The sequence below is a fragment of the Mercenaria mercenaria genome, unplaced genomic scaffold (assembly GCF_021730395.1).
Source record: "Mercenaria mercenaria strain notata unplaced genomic scaffold, MADL_Memer_1 contig_2884, whole genome shotgun sequence".
In the NCBI taxonomy this organism is placed as follows: Eukaryota; Metazoa; Mollusca; class Bivalvia; order Venerida; family Veneridae; genus Mercenaria; species Mercenaria mercenaria.
This window is the reverse complement of record NW_026460972.1, coordinates 19,504-33,514: the sequence shown is the minus strand read 5'-3', so window position 1 is coordinate 33,514 and position 14,011 is coordinate 19,504. Positions and strand designations below refer to the sequence as shown.

Sequence of the window (14,011 nt, the reverse complement as noted above, 5' to 3'; positions counted from 1 at the left end):
GATCCCTAAAACATAATACTGATAAAATTGTCACAGTTTTCATTTCATACCTTCGAAGTTTTTTTGTTTTTTTTGTACAAAGTTTCAGTTGTTTGTTTTTTCGATTTTTGAGTGCATTCTCATAGTCAGATATAGTCATAACCAACATACAGTGGTAAACAACAGACCCAACTGTTTGATATAAGCCGAAATGTCTAACAGATAACTTGTGAGGCTATTCAATATGTGTATATTTTGTAATATTTAGCCTTGGGAAAAGAAAATACAAAGACATTTTGGCTCTTCTAAGTGTGGTCTTTTTAGATAGGTTTGACTGTAGTCGCATAACGTCAGGTCTGATCAATAAGGTGCACATCGTTTCCTTTTATATAAGGATAAATGGATAAATGCCCTCAACGCCTCTACGTAGCATATCATTTTACGTATAAATAGCAATTGATTCCTGTAAATATTCGACTTAATGATAAAGGAAAAAAAGTAAAAAAAAAAACGAAAAGTTTCTCGTTTACCGTCGGTAGTCGACGAAAGTTACCAACTTGAATGGATGTTATTATAAATGCGACAGATACATTTTCAATGCGCTATATATTGTTAAAGCCATTGAAATACATTAGAGCCGTATCGAAACAATTCTATTGCAGGAAAGCATGTAATTGTACATATGATATGTAGGGAGCATTTTATTCATGAAATACATTGGTCTCTACTTATCCGATCAAATCACGTCCGACATTCTACAGCTGTTATCATTTTCATTTTGATACAAAATAAATATTTTATGAACAATGACAAATACGAAACGATAATTTGGAAAACGGTTATTTTTACAATTTTCGATATAAACATTTAAACGGACATCTAGCATTACGCTCGTTGTTCTGATATGAAAATTAGTAAACATTGTGTCTATTTTTTAATTATTACAGTTACAAAACCATCATATCAATATAAGACAGAAGGATGAAATGAGACTTATCCGAAATCGGAAAGAGGCTTTGTCTGAACTGGAAGAAAGTGCAGCAGAAGAACTGCGCAAAATTGACGATAAAACTGCAAGTGCTATATCTATTTTCAAAAAAGATGTTGAGTACAGGACTGAAAAGGCTTTGTCTGACATAGAGCAAGCTATAACTACAGCCTTGTCTGATATGGAAGAAGAACAGAGGCGAGCTGGACAGGACTTTAAGGATAACACAAAAGCTGCCTTTTCTGAATTTGAACAGGCAATGAAAATGTCTGCACATGATGTTAAAGAAAGTACTAAAAATGCCTTGTCTGAGTTTGCAAAAGCAAAGAAAGGGGCTAAACAGGATGTTAAAGAAAGCACAAAGTATGTTTTGTCTCAGTTAGAAGACGCAAAGAAAGGGACTGAAGAGGATGTTAAAAAAAGCACAAAGGATGCCTTGTCTGAATTAGAAGAAGAAATGAAAACGGATGCAAAGGATGTTGAAGAAAGTAAAAATCGTGCCTTGACTGAATTAGAAGAAGCAAAGAAATGGGCTGAACAATATATTAAAGAACGTACAAAAGATGCTTTGTCTGAGTTAGAAAAAACAAAAAAATGGGTTGAACAGGATGTTAAAGAAAGCAAATATCGTTCCTTGTCAGAATTAGAAGAAGCCAGAAAAGAGGTTGCACTTGACGTAAAAGAAAGCACAAAAGATGGTTTGTCTGAGTTAGAAGAAGCAAAGAAAGAGACTAAACAGGATATTAAAGAAAGAACAAAAGATACCTTGTCTGAATTAGAAGAAGCAAAAAAAGGGGCTGAACAAGATGTTAAAGAACGTACAAAAGATGCTTTGTCTGAATTAGAAGAAGCACGAAAGAGGTCTGTACTGGTTAAAGAACGTACAATAGGTGCCTTGTCTGAGTTTAAAGAAACAAAGAAAAAAGCTGAACAGGATGTTAAAGTAAGCACAAAAGATGCCTTGTCTGAATTAGAAGAAGCAAAGAAAAGGGCTGTACAAGATGTTAAAGAACGTACAAAATATATTTTGTCTGAGTTTGAAGAAGCAAAGAAAGGGACTGAACAGGATGTTAAAGAAAGCACAAAGGATGCCTTGTCTGAATTAGAAGAAGAAATGAAAACGGCTGCAAAGGATGTTGAAGAAAGCAAAAATCGTGCCTTGTCCGAATTTGAAGAAGCGAGGCAAGAGGTTGCACTTGACATAAAAGAAAGCACAAAAGATGTTTTGTCTGAGTTAGAAGAAGGAAAGAAAAGGGCTAAACAGGGTGTTAAAGAAAACACAAATGATGCCTTGTCTGAATTAGAAGAAGCAAAGAAAGGGGCTGAACAGGATGTTAAAGGCAGCAGAAAGGATGCATTTTCTGTATTAAAAGAAACAATGAAAAGGGTTGCACAGGATCTTGAAGAAATAAAAAATCGTGCCTTGTCCGAATTAGAAGAAGCAAGGCAAGAGGTTGCACTTGACGTAAAGAAAAGCACAAAAGATGTTTTGTCTAAATTAATAGAAGAAGCAGAAAGGATATGATAGAAAGCACAAAAATTGCTTTGTCTGAATTAGCAAAAGGTAACTTTACCTTATTTTACACAATGATTGTGCACAAAGGCTGTAGACTTTATACTACTAATAAAGACATTTATATATTTTTAGTAATTTGCTTTGTGTCCTACGTTTTACCCCTAATTTGTCTTACTGCAATATGTCACTTCAAATAGTCAACCTTAGTAACAAAGTATATATCTTTCTTTAAAGGTGCGGACAGAAGAGCTGGATTAACTCCACACCTGTCAGCAGCGGAAGATGCGTATGTTAGACGAAAAGCAGTTAATCAGCAATTATAGTATTGTAATAACTCTTTTCACATGCGAATGTGCTTACTTTATGAGAACATTTTCCGCCATTAAACTGTAGCTACTAAATAAGTTGTGTAAAACGTTATAACACCTACCTTCCAACGCAACATTTTCAATAGTATGACTGCCTTGCTGTTCAAAAGTCAAAACTAATATCCAGCTAAAGTAAGTGTAGTAACAATACCGGTCATATAGCATCAGAATATGTATTTGGGGTACTGAGTGACTGTCTTTCTGCTACGTAAAGCATCTTTGAACGTGTTTATTAAGAACGGGCGCAATAGAAATCTGGTACAATATACATATCTGTATACATGTATACATATGAACACCGGTTTTAAATAAACTTAAACTCATATATGTGCTTAAAGGCAAAGAAAATCTCCTATATAAGTGACACACCCCCACCCCCAAATACCACACATTTTAATCCCCAATATACAAGATCCTGTCTGGTCCAGTCTGATAAGGGTCCATAAAACCCCTGTAGACTTGACATGTAGCCTACTGCCAATTTCAGAAAAGCTCGCCGAATGGGCGTTTACATCAAACGCAGGTAGTAAATGACGTAGGTGTCACTCTAGTTATTGGTGAGAGGTTAATTTGATCACGCTTGTAGTTTGCTCCGCCCTAAAGTATTTTTCAAATGATCGTTACGGGTTAGTTACAAAAGCAAAATATCACAGGTATTTATTTCACGATAGCTCTGACTCAGCATAATAAATACATTCATGTGCAGCATATACACTTAAATCTATGTAGATTATTGATTTGAACATTGATGTGTATACATGTATTTATATAGCAACTCTCGGCGAAATGAAATAAAACTGCTACCGCAGGTTTTGTATCGAAGGTTTCATGTATTTATTTCAAATTGATGTACATGTATCCATTCTTCGTAAAATGTCGCATACTCGATGTTGGTAATACCTAGTACTAGTCAAAATAATTCGACGTTCAGATTGTTTTATATTTGTGACAGGCAATCTATGCGTCAAACTTTGAAGGACCAAAATAATGGAGTAATCACAGTACACAGATATGTAAGGTTATTGGTTTCATCGTTTGTGCATATTAGCGTGTCAACGTACGATGATACATAGGTTTAAATCACTAGAAAATTCGTAATGTTGGATATTCCTTGATAATTTTTTACATAAATCAATGAGGAATTGAATCACCTTTCGATGCATCTAAGTTTTATTTAGATTTATGGCCAGTTCGTGAAATAATCGGCATTTAAACTTATAACATGTAAAGCGTCGGCAGCGATGAAAATTTCATCGGAAATTGTTCAATTATTTTGGTCTTTCAAGTGTTTGACGCGAGTGGGGATATTGCCCATATGAAAAAAGTTTCTCAGTATTTCCTAGGATCGCTTCAAATCAGGTGGACTATACCTAGTATGTGTAGTGCCTTTCTGTTTTAAAAGGCACATAGTTCTGTCGCAGCTTGTTGCAAATAATAGAACATTTGGCTCTTGTTACGCAGAGAATGGAAATCTATGACCATGCACACGATTTTGTAATAAAAAGATTATTGCACAGGCGCCACTCGATGCATTGCTATTTTAACTGAATATGCTTTCAGGTTACTACAGTACAATAGCACTAAGTCTTGTTCAGTAAGTCATTTCTTCTGCACATGTGGATCGGACCACAACGCACGCTTAGTACGGCCGGGTAAATCGCGTGCGGTCTTAGCACTTTTATTTTAGACTGCTTCAAAAGTTTCTAAATGTTGCAAATAAACACGCAGCCAGTTTTCATTAAACATATATGCATTTTCTTTCCTACACGGTATGAATTTATGTAACAATTGTCGGTAAAAAATACAAAGTGATGCGATCATTATAACTATACGTCCATTTGAGTCTGATTACTACTTCCAGTCTTCCATTTCTACCGATATTTTCTCTCAAACCGTAGAATACCAAACCAAATAATTAACATCGATAAGAAAAGATTCCATATGAAAAGATATACTTTATTTCATAGAAATCCGTCAAATAATTACTGCATACTGAAGACATGTATGCGATGTCATGAAAACTTTAGTCAAACGAAAAAAAAGTAGAGATAAAAATAATCTGTTAGTCGAACCCGTCGACATAAATGAATTTGGGAGTTCTATGTCGACTTCAGTCTGACATTACTGCAACTACGTAGCCATATGGTTTCTAGATTCCGGTTTATAGCAACTAACCGTCCATCGTGTGATCGGCCGTGTAGTCGAGTGGTTAGTCGCTGACTTGAAATCTCTGTAACCTGTGGGGGATGGGTTCGAGCCTTGCTACCGGCCATATCTCTATGTAAGAACGCTTGGCAGATTCTTACGGAGGACGGGGGTCTTGTACTGGTTCTTCCCAGGAGAGATGGTTAGGTAAACTGCTCACCCGACATACAGGAAGAACTGTTGAAAACGGACGTTAAACCCAAGAAAAAAAATCCGTCGTGAGCAAGTTTCTTGGTTAGGAAACTTACTTAGTCATGAATCTCGAATCAAGTTTTAATTCCCTATTATATAAAGTTAAATGAAGGAGTTCAGCACTTATTTCTGTTTGGGTTTAACGTTGCATCGACACATTTATAGGTCATAATTATGGCGGCTTTCCAGCTTTGATGTTTGAGGAAGACCCAAGGTGCTCCACTATGCATTATTGCGCCACGAGTGGACACCCGGGTAGAACCACCGACATTCCGTACGTAAGCCAGCTGGAAGGCTTTCTCACATGAAGAACTCAACGCCCTGAGTGAGACTCAAACCCACTTCGATAAGGGGGATGTGATTTGAAGTTGGCGGCCTTAACCACTCGACGAGTCTAGCACTCAAGGCGTTTGATTTCATGTACAACGGCTACAGGACCGAAATTTGAATCGGTGATTAGGTGTAAATACATGTTCAATGTACGAAAAGAAATGACTCCAGTTGATTCAATCGCATGTTTACTAGATTCTCAAACACGTAAAACTTTATTCCCTTTACAATTTGAGTTACGTATATCAAATACTGTATTTTCAACATGAAAAGTCCCTGACCAAGCGACAAAAATACACATGTGACAGGACATGTGTAATATTTTACATGTATAAACACATCTTTTGATTTTAAACTTATATGCACCCACTGACAAAATTTGCATTTTGTAGTGAGTGATTTTATCAATTTGTCTCACAAGGAATCATTTAAAGAAAAAAAATCATACGTGAAATAAATTGAGATAAGGCGACGTTAATAAACAGCTGTCAAATGGGACAGTTTACATAATGTACACGGGCCGAGTGGTTGATGTCTATTCTGTAAAAAATGTTTGACTTGAAACTGATTCTGAGACACGGCTTAAAACTGCAATATCATCAGTTTTTAAAAACCGTAAACCCATTGCATGACTGACTTCAGTTTATGTGTTGTTTAGACAATTAACGGGAAAAACCCACAGAATTTTAAATGTACATAACTTGTCTCGCGTCTTGGGCGGAGTTTATGTAAATGACGGATACAAGGTTAGCCACTCACGATAAGAAAATCGATATCAGTCAGTTACTCCATGTGTATGGTGCAAACATTGAATCGGCGCACTATTCTGAAATTGGCAGTAATTATTGTCAGAGAATCGTACATTTTATTGCCTACAGATAAATTGGTTATTTCCTGTGTTTTTGCATTTGATTGATTGAAATACTGCTTTTTGTCAGAATGTACACAAAATTATTTTAATTGATAATATACTAATTTTGATTGCACAGTCATGTCGAGTAATATCCTGGCCTATTAAAGTCTTATAGCATAGCAATTTTCACTCCTTTTAGGAAACTCTCACCTTTCATAAACAATAAAATAAATATTTAAAACTTAAGAGAAATTACAAGTTTGTTTATTCAATGATTGTAACATAGCTCAATGCTCTTTCTTAACAAATTTGGTGTAGGTAAATCGTATACACTTAGCGCAGGGTGTGGTAACTTAAATTGTGCAGGTATTAAATACCCGGACGCTAGTTACCGTATTGTTGGATAGGAAAGTATGTCAGCGTGTATGGGTGTGTCTCTAACAGCAGACAGCGATGTGCATTTGATTGATTTTCTGCGCTCAGATTTGTTTATATTTTACCTTAGCTTTACACATTTGTTAAGTAAGGATTTCAAGTACTCACTGAACTGCTGTATATGGCAATGTGCAACGCCTACTGAGCTACCATATATGGATGGCTATGATACAAAACAGAAAGAACATTAAAACTCTCGGGTAAACGATTTATACTCGGGGCTATACCCTCTCGTACAAATCGTTTACCCTCGAGTTTCAATGCTCTTTCTATTATTTATGATATTTTTATCAAAATAAAACCAGAAAAAAGACAATTGCTGGATTTTATTAGAAAATAAAGAAGCGTTCAGTTGCATTTTTAATAGATAAAAAAGGAATATGGACAGAAGGATTTTATATATATTAAAAATGCATAATTCACCCTGTGTTGTCTAAATAACGTTTCTTTTATGTATAATAAAATCCAGCAATAATGAGGTAAATTTGTTCAAAATACACAAAAGTTATTATTTATAAAAGCTATGTGCTTAGATGCATTTTTTATATTTTTGATAAAAAACAGCAATGATGAGATGTAGTTGTTAAAAAAACTTGATTGATTAAAAATATGATAAACAAAAAAAAAAAAACTGTTGTATCTTATCACTTTGTTTATTTAGCCCTAATTCAATCAAGCTTTCTAAATTCGTTATAAAGGTGAGAACTGATTTGCTATAAAGGTGAGAAATATCACCTGCAATTGATTTACTGCACAGTAGTTATATACAGTAGCTTATTATGATAAACAGAAGCAAGTATGTCAGTGGTCCACACTTGTGTATTGGCCCTTACCGCCAATACGCAGACCTTATCATCCCCATAGGCCACATACCTGGCATAATAGAATCAGTGTCTTTAATGTTATTCGTTTTGATCGCAAAAGCTGTTTTAGTCATGCCAAATCATCGTCTGAAACCTTCTACTGTAAATATTTACAAATTGCCAATTTACTTTGGGCAAACATATATGAAACAGAAAAAAATGAACAGATACCTTGAAATATCTAATTACTGCATTTCAAACATATACAACCAGGTTTGGTTTTATTCTATTTTCATATATAGAGCTAAGTGAGTATTCAGTTCTAGTGAACATTTTCTGGAGTTTCTTGCTACTTAAAAAATCCTGGCTGTTCACAGTGTAAGAGAAAACCATGCATGAGTTTTATGATTATGTGTTGGCCCTTTTTTAGCTCACATGTCACATGGTGACAAGGTAAGCTTTTGTGATCACCCTTAGACAGCCGTCTGTCCGTCTTCCCTCCATAATTTCTTTTGAACACGATAAAGACCACATTTTGGAAACAATTTTAATTAAACTTGCACACAACTTGCATTGGTGTAATATCTCAGTTCCTTTCGAAAACTGACCAGATCCCGTCATGGATTCCAGAGTTATGGCCCCTTTAAGGGCCACAATTTGCTATTTTTGGTTGTGAACAAGACAGAGAAAACAATTTGCGGTCACCTTTATAAAAACATACACACAACTTGTATTGGCATACTATCTCGGTTTCTTTCGAAAACAGGCCAAATCCCGTCCTGGGTTTCAGAGTTTTGGTTTCTTTAAGGAGCAAAATTTGTTATTTTGGCTTGTGAACACAATATGGACCACAATTTGCAATCAGCTCTTATCAAACTTGCACACAACTTTTATTAACATAATATTTCGGTTCCTTTCAAAGACTGGCATGAGTTCTAGAGTTGTGGCCCCTTAAAGGGCCAAATTTTGCTATTTTTTGATTGTGAATACAATAGAGACCACATTTTTCAATCCACATTTTTCAAACTAGCACACATCTTGTATTGGCATAACATATCGTCTGTCGTCTGTCCGTCATCCCTCCACAATTTCTTTTGAACATGATAAAGACCACATTTTGGAAACAATTTTAATCAAACTTGCACACAACTTGCATTGGCATAATATCTCAGTTCCTTACGAAACCTGCCAAATCCCGTCATAGGTTCTAGAGTTATGGCCTTGTTGGCATGTGAACACAATTGAGAACACATATTGCAGTCAGCTTTATTCAAACTTGCACACAAATTGTATTGATATAATATCTCGGTTGCAAGGTCCCATCATGGGTTCCAGAATTATGGCCCCTTAATTTACTTTAACTTGCTGTCGTTTCTATAATCATTTTGAACTTTTTGTTTCGCTACTTTTTTATCAGGATGGAAGATTCCTTTGATATCTTTTTAGTTATATATATATATATATATATATATATATATATATATATATATATATATATATCACCCCTTCCTCTGTTCTTATATCCTCCCTCTAGTAGTAAAAGAGGTTGTGATTATACTATAAAAAGGTAACAGCGGACATTGTAACAGAACAAGTGATTGTGGTAGAAGTTATAGTAGTAGTTACAGTAATAGTAGTAGAAATAGTAGTAGTAGTAGTAGTAGTAGTAGTAGTAGTAGTAGTAGTGGTCACAGTAAAAGCGGTAGTGATTACAGTTGATGTGGAAGTGGTAACAATAACTGTAGTCGTGGCAACAGTCATCTAGGGCACAAAATGACGCCTCTTCTGGGATACGCGTATTAGATGTAACAAGGATGTTACAAGGACGTTACATGGATGTTACTTATGTTACGCGTGTCCCGGAAGAGGCGTCATTTTGTAGTTAAAATGTTACACATGTTACACCTCATTTCTTAAATTCGGCCGAAATACGTCTTTAGTAGTGTTATATAAATGTAACAAGGATGTTACAAGGATGTTACATGGATGTTACTTATGTTACGCGTATCCCGGAAGAGGCGTCATTTTGTAGTTAAAATGTTACACATGTTACACCTCATTTCTTAATTTCGGCCGAAATACGTCTTTAGTAGTGTTATATAGATGTAACAAGGATGTTACAAGGATGTTACATGGATGTTACTTATGTTACGTGTGTCTGTGAAGAGGCGTCATTTTGTAGTTAAAATGTTACACATGTTACACCTCATTTCTTAAATTCGGCCGAAATACGTCTTTAGTAGTGTTATATAGATGTAACAAGGATGTTTCAAGGATGTTACATGGATGTTACTTATGTTACGTGTGTCTGTGAAGAGGCGTCATTTTGTAGTTAAAATGTTACACACGTACACCTCATTTCTTAAATTCGGCCGAAATACGTCTTAAGTAGTGTTATATAGATGTAACAAGGATGTTACAAGGATGTTACATGGATGTTACTTATGTTACGCGTGTCCCGGAAGAGGCGTCATTTTGTAGTTAAAATGTTACAAATGTTACACCTCATTTCTTAAATTCGGCCGAAATACGTCTTTAGTAGTGTTATATAGATGTAACAAGGATGTTACAAGAATGTTACATGAATGTTACTTATGTTATGCGTGTCCATCACTAGATGAAAATGTGCATTTTTCACTATTTCAGGGGCCATAACTCTGGAATTTGGGAGAGGGGTGCATTGCCAGCTGGAAAATATAAATAGGAGGTGCACAAGGTCATATTATAATAATTTAGACTCATCAATTTATATCAAATACTTTTTGAGCTTGGTGCGCCACAAGGTGAAAATGTGCTTTTTTTTACTATTTCAGGGGCCATAACTCTAGAAATAGGGAGCAGAGACAGACGAAAAATAGGAGGTGCATACGTTCATATCATGTTAAAGACTTATGCAATATTTCATCAGTTTTTATTAAATACTTTTTGAGCTAGGCGCGTCACATTTTTTTTCCTACACACATACACGCAAACGGATGGACGTACAGATGCATGGACGACACTAGACTAAAATTATATGCCCCCACTACTGATAGTGGGGGCACAAAAACATATATTTTGACAAAGTTAGAAGCATGGAAATCAAGAACTGATCAAAATATTTACATGTATAATAATAAAAGTCATGAAAACCAATGACAAAAATATGACTGCATCTGACTAGAATTATATAAATAAAAGAAACAGAAAAAATATCACATTTTATAATTGATTTAAACTTCTTTTGTTTTCAACATATATAAGGCACTTACTGTACCTGATACCATGCTATTCACATAAATCTGGTCAAGAATTTCAAACTATATAAAAACCATCATTTTTCCGCCAAAACTGGTGCTATTTTATTCACAAATCATGAAATTCAGTTAAGTGGAATTCCACTTGTACTGGTATTCCAAATTCAAATTCCAGTGGAATTCCACCTGTACTGGTATTTCAAACTCAAATTCCAGTGGAGTTCCACCTCTACTGGTATTTCAAATTCCAGTTCCAGTGGAGTTCCACCTCTACCGGTATTTCAAATTCCAGTTCCAGTGGTATATTTGGTAATTCCACTGGTATTCCAGTAACATAGCAGATTCCAGTGGAATCTATGTAGCATGCCACTGGAATTCCATTGATTTTTTCACTAGGGTACTGATTTAACCTTCCTTGGAGCGCCCCTTACAGTTTAGAAAATACGGCAACCGTATCTATCCTTAATTCCAACATCCAAAGCAATCTGGCCAGTATTACAAATATTGTTTCTACCATGCTATAGCTTGTTAGGTGATTTTACCAGTGTCATCATTCTTTTTGCGATGACAGTATCCATTTCCAAACTTGTCACCAAGGGTGGTCTAAACGCATTGCATAGTGCACAGACAATTCTGACATAGTCACCTGCAAATGGTATTTGTGAATTTGAAAGAACATTACTTAATGCCTTCCATTGTTTTATACGACCATTAACAGATTCCACTACCCACCTCACTTTAGTTACAAGTCTAGACTCGTTTGCTTCTCTAGTGCTATGTTGCTTCTCAGACTTTTTCAAGAAATGGGGCATTTCCGTCTTAATCCCACAGTCATTAAGTAAACTGGTTACATCTCTGAATCCACGATCAACGATAAGGACATCCCCTTCACTAAACCAATTTCTTATATCCTCAGTATTGCTGTTGAGCATATGCTCAGTAATTTTAGCATCTGTATTCTTCCCATCTGCCAAATAAGGCCCAACAGTGAGTATGTATCCATCTGTTGCCACAAGCATCATTGGTTTAATCAGTGGACGGCCTTGTTGCACAGAATAGGATCGCCTTTGAAAAGAATAATCACCACTTTTCTCAATATATATATAGGTACCATCCGCTACAGCAATTGCAACATCTTGTTTGGAATCTGCAAATAATACCATAGCAAACTCTGTGGTATGATCTCGGATAACCTTATTTCTTTCTATATGTGCTAGACCAAGATGCTTTGGGACAAAGCTGGGCATTAGACTTACCCTTGCGGAATGAATAGCTTTACTACAGCTTTTTTTCTTCACACCAAACAATGTGGAAATAACACCCAAGGACAAACTAGTTCGTAGTTTTACAAGCAACATTGCAAGGGCAGTACGGGTGCTCCTTGTTGCTGAAGAGCGTACTGATGAGAGGCATTCATGGACAGTGCTGAATTATTGCTTTGTTATACCAGTAAACCTTTTATTTTTTTTTTTTTTTTTTATTTTGTTGGGTTTAACGTCGCACCGACACAATTTTAGGTCATATGGCGACTTAAACCTTTTTTATAGTCTTCATCTGTCATAGCCTCGTCACTGTCGAAATTCAAAGTATTAGACTTTTTCATTGCAAATGTATGCAGCTCAGTCAGCAGTTGGGTTTTTTTCACTACTATTGGCATTTGTAAATGATGACTTTGAAGTAACTCTGCTGTAGCAGTCTGCTTTAAGAAAGCCATCATTTACATGGGAAGAACAAACTCTTGCTCCTTCGGTAATAATGCCTGTTTTTATAAATATGTCAGCTCTCTGTTTTGGCGAAAGCTTAGTCATATTGGCAGATTTATGTTTACGTCTATCTCTTTGACACACAAGGCACTTCACAGAGGAAGGTGTTGCTGTAGGAATGCTTAGCTTTATTTTTTTCTCGTGGGTGGGGGGGGGGGTGTATCTAGTTCTGAAGTGCTGGCATTATTATTAAATTGCCTTTCCCTTAAGATGGGGTTAGGCAAGGAGGAAGCTTGAATCCCATAACATTTATCACAAAGCAGATCACCCTCACTAACCTTTGCTTTTAATATTGTAGGTAAAACACAAACATCATGTTCATTCAATCTTCTAAGTCGAGACCATCGTCCATATCTGACTTGGCAGCCCTTGCAGATTTTGCCTCTTGACTTTGCCATATTATATTGAAAACAAAATGTATACAAACATAAAATTATTACATATGCAAAACAATAACCTCCTAGGTTTAAAATTCAATTCCTTTGAATTAAAGTATTACCAGTGTATAACTACAACCATACAGGTTATAAAATATTGTATAAATAAAGCACAAACAGATTCCTTGTTGGAACAATATAAGAGTTCAACAATGTTATCAATAAAGCAAGGTCAACCTGTCAAATAAACACAAGAAATACAAAACATTGTACAGTTTCTGATTATCTACCAGAACATATAAAGTAATGGTTTATACACAGAATGTGGTATGCAAAAGCAGAAACCTTGCCAAAAAAACAAGAAATACATTTTCAATTTATGCTAGAGATTAACCTACAAAACTTTGGAGCAAATGTCAGAGAATTTTTCTTCCAGCAAAAGATTTTTTTTTATATATATCTATAGATACGAAAATACAGATATATGTATCAAAATCACTGTGGATATTTTCACTGGGCAATGCTAAAGAGGTTGCAGTTTTGCTGAAGATTCAGATTATATTTTCACTGCGAAAAAGGGTAAATTAATTGGGACACTGGACCTAAAATGATACCTGCAAAATTGTAAAACTCACTATGCATTTATTTATTTAATTGTGACATATCCTTATTTAAACAAGGCAAATCTAGAACACACCACATTACTGAAGAGGTACCACAAGCATTTGCTAAATAATGAAATGAAAGCTAATTTATTATAAGTCAGGATTTGGCAAAACAATATATAGGTTTGAATGTATAAAGGGTTAGATGTAACATGAATCTCTGCCATACACTAAAGCAGATATGGGACACCAAATATAACTGCTAAAATGAAAATGATGTTAACATTTCTGTATGTCTTTAGTAAAGGAATATGTAATGGATTAGCAACATCAAATGAATAGAAGATTAACTTTATTTATG

General features: G+C 35.4%; 1 protein-coding gene across 1 annotated transcript; it reads left to right on the top strand.

The window, feature by feature from the left end:
* Positions 1–926: 926 nt before the first annotated feature.
* Positions 927–2,492, top strand: LOC128552539 (uncharacterized; the record flags this gene model as incomplete). Its single annotated transcript, XM_053533583.1, has 1 exon — positions 927–2,492. A coding segment is annotated over one exon (1,566 nt), but the record flags the coding sequence as incomplete, so codon positions are not given.
* Between the last annotated feature and the right edge of the window lie 11,519 nt (positions 2,493–14,011).